Source organism: Astatotilapia calliptera, chromosome 9, assembly GCF_964374335.1.
Source record: "Astatotilapia calliptera chromosome 9, fAstCal68.1, whole genome shotgun sequence".
In the NCBI taxonomy this organism is placed as follows: Eukaryota; Metazoa; Chordata; class Actinopteri; order Cichliformes; family Cichlidae; genus Astatotilapia; species Astatotilapia calliptera.
Genome location: NC_137430.1, coordinates 35,372,434 through 35,379,139, shown reverse-complemented (window position 1 = coordinate 35,379,139; position 6,706 = coordinate 35,372,434). Strand labels below are relative to the sequence as shown.

At 43.3% G+C, this 6,706-nt stretch overlaps 1 protein-coding gene across 9 annotated transcripts in view; it reads left to right on the top strand.

Moving 5' to 3' along the window:
- LOC113029555 (receptor-type tyrosine-protein phosphatase mu-like) overlaps positions 1-6,706 on the top strand; it is a 224,660-nt gene that overhangs the window by 152,270 nt on the left and 65,684 nt on the right. For all 9 annotated transcript variants that reach the window (XM_080306872.1, XM_080306870.1, XM_080306868.1 and 6 more), the window contains one exon: positions 5,301-5,419. In XM_080306872.1, coding sequence (XP_080162998.1) covers positions 5,301-5,419 — 119 coding nt within the window. The remainder of the gene's footprint in view (positions 1-5,300; positions 5,420-6,706) is intronic.

Sequence of the window (6,706 nt, the reverse complement as noted above, 5' to 3'; positions counted from 1 at the left end):
TTTACTTTATTCATGTGGTTAGTTAGTAGAGTTGCCAACCGCCCCGTAAAAAACGGAATCCTCTGGTATTCAGAGTTAATATTACGCGTTTCGTATTGAGCTGAAAACGCGATTTGTCCCGTACTTCAGCTACAATAAAAAAAAAGACACAAAGCTGGAGTTAGTCTGTCTTTACGCTGTCAGCTGCCTCTTCTTCTCTCATTCTCCCCCTCCCTCTCCTGCTGCTACTTCAATCACGAAACTGATCAATGATCAGCTGATCGGCTTTTCTCTCTTGCATGTTTATCTCCTGCTTTGCGCCAGAAAGAGGAAACTAGCGGAGGTCGCGTTAAGCAGCAGAAGCGCTTTAAACTTGATCAGCTGTTGTTAGAATGTATTTAATATTACTTTCTAGTATCAGCTGATGTTTGTTGGAGCCACAGCTGTAAAGCTGCTGGTCATGATGTCGGTTTGGTTATCTGGTGAGAGGAAAACATGAAGATGAAACCAGGAGATGTCCTTACTGAATCATCAGAGCTGAACAGGTGATGGAGAAACAGGTTTACCTTTTAGGTGACATGGATGAGTTGAAGTTATGAACTGTTTCTGAGAGACAAATAACACCAGGATCCTTTTCTAAGTAGCTGACAGCTGGTAACTGTGCAGGGGCGGGTCATGGGGGCAGGTAGGGGATTAACAGGCGAAAGGGGGCACAAATACTTTTCTTTCTTATTCTCATTTAAAATTTCTAGCTTTTAACAAATAATTATCCGAATCTTACAACCAAAGTTTTTATCTGATGTCAAATTTATAGAAATCCATTATTGTACGTACTAAGTTTTTTTCAGGGTCCCAACATAATTTCTTCAGAAGTAGCTATGTGCTGTACATGATGCCAGTATTTTCCCACATTTTCTAGATACTGCACCAGTACTTTGTGTAAAATGCCATCAAAAAGTCAGTTAAGTTTTATTCTTTCTCACCTTTCTTTCTGTCTCCTTTCACTTTTAAAAGGTTGCCATGTTAGAAAAAATATTTTGCCCTCCCGTGCTGTTTATTAATGTGGTAAATAAATAGTTTATGAAAATATTAGGGGTGCAACGATATTCGTATCGATATTGAACCGTTCTTTACAGTGCTTTCGGTTCAGTACGCATATGTATCGAACAATACAACATTTGTAATTTATTTTATCAACTTTCCTTCTGACGATGCTGTCTGTGTTGAGCGCTCAGTGAATCTGCGTTCGACTGCTCCGCCTAGGGTCGACAGTGCAGCCTAGGCGGAGTAGTCGAACACAGATTCACTGAGCGCTCAACACAGACAGCATCGTCAGAAGGAAGAGTGCAGGGCAAGCTAGCAAGACAGAAGTTAAGCTCTCCTTACAACATGGACCTCCCCCACCCTCATTCAGATCTGGCGTTTGGAATTATTTTGGTTTTCATGTGACGTATGACCCTGAAGGTAAGCGCGTCATGGACTAAAGTAAAACAGTATGTTGGATGTGCCATGCAATGCTCAATTACATGGGTGGGAACTAGTGTGTTAGCGCAGTTAGCTCGTTAACGTGTTGGCCGTCTAGCCCCATGCACGGGGCGATCGGCGGTAGCTCGTTAACGGAGATTTGCCGTGTTGTGGCGTTAAGGTCATTTCAACGAGATTAACCTGAAAGCACTAGTGGGAACACAACGAATATGACTGCACATTTACGCCGACATCATCCTAGTGCAAAGACAAGTGGAAGCAGACAAAAACAACAAGCATGCTACTAACTTTAGCCGAGTCATTTAGACAGCCGTTAGCACAGGATTCTCCTTATGGGGACCTGATATGTTTAATATTGTGGCGAGCTCAGACAAGGAGGAGACGGAGGTGTCATTTGGTCTTGCTTCCCGTGAGCTAGCCAGGGAGCACAGCCGTTTATTGACATCTGCAGAAGAACACTGCCGCTAGCTAACTGCTCAGCGCGGCAACCGCACAGCAACAACAACAACTCACAGGGCGCCCTCTGACCCCGGAAGGACACACCGTCGCAGCGAGAGGGCGTCACCCGTCACTATGGCAACATAAACAAAACATAACTGTACAAACAGAACCCCGAACAGCCCTGACCCGCTACAATATGCTGCTGAGAATATAGCCCAGAAGAAGCGTATAGTATAGCTTTTATTTTGGAAAGAGACATTTCTCTGTAATAAACTCTCTTTTCCAAAGATGAGTGATTCCTCAATCAGATACAGGGCTCGCAAAATTGCTAGCCCGACGTCCCGGAGCTAGCGATTTTTTTAGTCGGGCTACCAAAATCTATCTCTTCCCTGCCCGTCGGGCTATTGTAGGAAAAATATATGTCAATGCTTTTGCATTCTTTCAGAAATGTAGCTGGGTAATTATGTCATTGGCATCGGTGAGCCACTGTCAATATGTGACATATTGAAGTCTCGTTTGAATTTGCGCTTGTTTTTTGCTTTCACTTTGCAATCGCGCAAACTGTGTATAGAGAGCGACAGCACTGATCTGTGAGTGATGATAATTTGTGCACCAATTCCTCTGACATCGTCTTATTAATCGTTAGCTTACTATGCAAACATGACAAGTGAAATCTCCCGCAGCTTAAACATGTGAGAGGTTGATCGTGCAGAGAATCGCTGAGCTTATGTGAGTCCGTGTGTAAAAGCAGCAGGATATATATTTCAGTTCTGCTGAGCCAAATAAGACAGGTCAGGGTGAAGAAGTGACAGCCAAAGAAAAGCTTACCACAAAACGGAGAAGTTATGACAAATCAGACTATAAGGCAAAAAGAAAGTGCAGCTTTATGGTTTCATGGACAAAAGAATTTCTGTGGCTGCAATATGACGAGCTAAATAACCAGGGCTGCACATAAGTGGTCCGCAGGTGCGTATTCGCTGTCAAAATAAAAAACACGCACAAGGGTTAGGGTTAAATTTAAAAACTGTACTTTTGAGTTAAAATATATATTTATAATTTTAATAAATGACAAATTTAAAAAGGCATGAACATTTTTTTTGTATCGAAAAAATATCGAACCGTGACACCAAAGTATCGAACCGAACCGAACCGTGAATTTTGTGTATCGTTGCACCCCTAGAAAATATCACAAAATCTGTTATTTTTAATATTCAGTAATGGTCATGTCTCACCTCTAGTCTTCTCTGTCTTAATTTCAGGTTTCCACCATGTGTTGTAGATAGTTCAGGAGGTTAACTCGACCAAGCAGTCTTTGGGTTTCGGCCAAGTACTGTTTAGAATACCAGAACAGGGAGGATGGTGTAGGTTTAAGTTTATTAGACTGATACATATGTACCAACAAGACAGTGTACATCACTGTCACAATGACGTTTGTTTTCATTCAAAGGCTTTATGGTTTTTCCTATAATACCTGGTGGGCCGGTCTCTAGTCAAATGCCCGGGCTGATTTTTTGTCCCAGTCCAGCCCTGTTCAATAGTGAGGGGAGGGTGGAGCCTGAGATTGACAGACGGTTTGAGGCAGTATACGGATGGATGGGCAAAGTCGGTGACAGAAAGCAAAGATAAAAAACAGCTTAATGCCACTTCAGAGTGGTTGCCATGGTGATTTTACAGTACCTGTTAACATTCAGGCTCTGGCTGCTGGGCTGGGGTCAGCAGCTCTCAGCTTTACCACACACAAACTGATGTTTGACGTTTTATTTTCTTATTTAAGTGCAGATAGCAGCAGCACCTCGTGATGAACATAACAACATGATTGTAATTAATGTCTTTACTGAATGTAGTACAGTTACTGAAAAATGTTATGTGATTACAGTTACAGTTGCACCTAACGCTGCCGATCTCTTAACGCTGAAACTCCAGAGCCTGCAGTTCCTCTGACGCCCAGCAGAGGCATCAGTGAGTCAGTCCCCATAGACTTCATGTTCAAATCATGTTTGCAGCCTGATAAATGAACTGATTGGTCTCTATGGAGATCATTTCATAACATCAGTATTTTATAACTCACTTAAATTGCACTAAAGCTTAAAGTTTGCATTATTAGGGGCGCGGCCTCTGTGGCTATGCCCTTCGCCTCGTTCATGCAGCCTGTTTAAAGCAGCCGGCTGATGCGATTGGACCGTGTCACAGACCCTCTCAGACGTGCTGCTTTTTCATCGTCTTTCTGCAGTAAATCAGGATTTTGTGCTGCAGACGTTTGTTTGTTCAGGTCTGAATCAGAGAAGAAGAAACGCTGCAGGTTTTTACTGTCTGCCTGAACCACAGAAGAAGAGAAATGAGACATGAGGGGGAGGAGGGCAGCACCTTGCCTCGGGGCGCTTTTGCTGTCCTCCATCTTAACCTCGATGCGTACACAGCAGCATTCACTGATGTCTTCCTTCCAGTTTAAAAGCTCGCTTTTACTTTTATTTTTACATGGCAGCGTTTTTCAGGTTAGGGTTAGACTTTTCAGTGTGTGTGTGCTTGTGTGTGTGTGTGTGCCTGTGTGCAATCGGACAAATGCATTTTCTTTATTCAGACTCAGAATAGAAAGAGAGAAAATACAGACGATGGACGGATGCGAGGATGCTTTAGTCGTTTAAAGATGCTTTTCCTCTGCAGTGGTTACACAACACACACACAAACAGAACAAAGTGAAGCCCCAGCATCGCTTCTCATTTAAGCTCCTCTAACAAAACTCGTCTCACTTTCAGAAGAACTGCAGAAGAATCAAAGAGTTGAATGGTCTTTGAGCTGAAATGTCACTCACAAGCTTTTAAATTTGACCAAATATTCAAAAAAATGTCTCAGAGGTTAGTAGTGATGCTCTGAGTGTGAGAGGAGTAACGATGGAGCAGCAAGCGACGTTTAATGACTCGTAAATTTAAAAAGCATCACTCACAGGTTTACAGCACAGCTTCCACTTTAGGTACGGCTCATTAAAGGAGCTCCATTCAGACCACCTTAAGAGCCTGCTGATCTAACAAATGCAAAGCCTTCATTCCACCTTAAAAGACAAATGGCACATTGGAAACTCTCACTTATTCCACTTTAACTGAGAAGCATCTGCTCATGCTGCCTTAACACATGGCTTCACAGAGAAAACTCTTACCACCTTAAAAGAAAAAAAATGTGTTCACACAGCAGGAATGTAAGTTACTCCATACCGCCTTAAACCCAAACACCATCTGTCTCACCTTAATGGAGATAATACAGCTATAAAATCTCTCTCATATCACCTTAAGTGCCAAAAAACAACCTTGTTCATACCACCTTAATAGATAATAAAAAAAGAAAAATCAGAGTTTGAGGGAAGAAAACTTTATTGAAACTTCAGCTTTTTTGTGTGTCGGCAGGAAGTTGGCGAAGAAGAGGAAGGAAACTCTGAGCTCCAGACAGGAAATGACCCTGATGGTGAACAACTCCCAGCACACCACCATGGTGGACACGCATGTGCACACGCTGAACGGACGCAGTGAGTACATGCACGCGACGCACACAAATGCTATCCCTAATCCTATCTCTGACAAGCGGGTGAGACAAAGACTCGGTGACAGAGTCGCTCACCCACAGGTTGCACAGACGACGCAGACTGATCTGCAAACGCTCCCCGAGTCGAGACGTTTTCTTTCAAAGAAAGATCATTTCGCTGATATTTCATGACGTGATAATCCCGTATCTAAACGATAGCAGTGAGTCGAGGGAGGAGCTCAGGCTGTGGTGTGGTCAGTCATTCCATGACTTCGTGTTCTGACTCGGTTTCCACGGCAACAGTGAAATCCTATGTTTTTGCTGCATGGCTTAGGACGCCGACCAACCTGAAAGAAGACAAGCTCAAACCCAAGCAGGTGGCGTCCTCGTCCTTCCTGCCGTGAGCTGAAGGAGGCGATGTTTTATCGCAGCGTAGCGGCCGTCAGAGGGCAAGGCGGCACCCTTCCCCCCAGGCTCCTCTGCTCGCCGTCTTCCTCTTTATTCTGGAGCACGGCGTGCAGCTGCGAGCGCCTCCCTGTAGGAGACGATTTAAATTAAGCACAGACATCAAACACCACAGGCCCTGAAACCATGTCAGCTTACAGGAGCCTCTGATTTAATTTAACCATGAGAGTCTCAGGCGTGTAGCTGCGGCCGAAAACAAGAAGATCAGTCAAACGTCATCTTTGGATCAGTCAGTAGACGACAACAAGGGAAGAGCTGCTCACAACAAACCAGGCTAACAGACCTCTCCTCCAGCATCATTCTGGTTATTAAGTAAAGCTAAAACTACAAATCAGTGTAACTGAAATAAAAAGTTATGCTCTTTATTGATCTGCTCAAATCTTCCAGACCAAAGATCCAGTGAAGGTTTTGGTCCATCTGTGTGCTCAGACTGAGACGGCTGAAAGTCTGTGGCTTTACGACCACAAACAGAAGACTGTCTGAAACTGAAATCATCTAATACAATCAGAAAAGATTCAAGTGACAATAAAAAATTATAAAAGAAGTGCTGCAAATCTCTAGTAACTCTGACTTTTATTAAAATAGAAACCCAGTGTTCATTAAACAGCTGAGCAACAATTTCAAATCATGGGTCAAACTCCAGGTACAAGTAATTCATAAAGGAGTACTGAGGATTACAGCTTGGTCTCTGCAAACAGTCCTAATGCCCTTCTAACATACTGCTAACATGCTAATGCCGTGCTAAGCTGTTGTTAAACTGCTGCTAATGCAATGCTAAGCTGTTGCTAAACTGCTGCTAATGCAATGCTAACATACTGCTAACCAG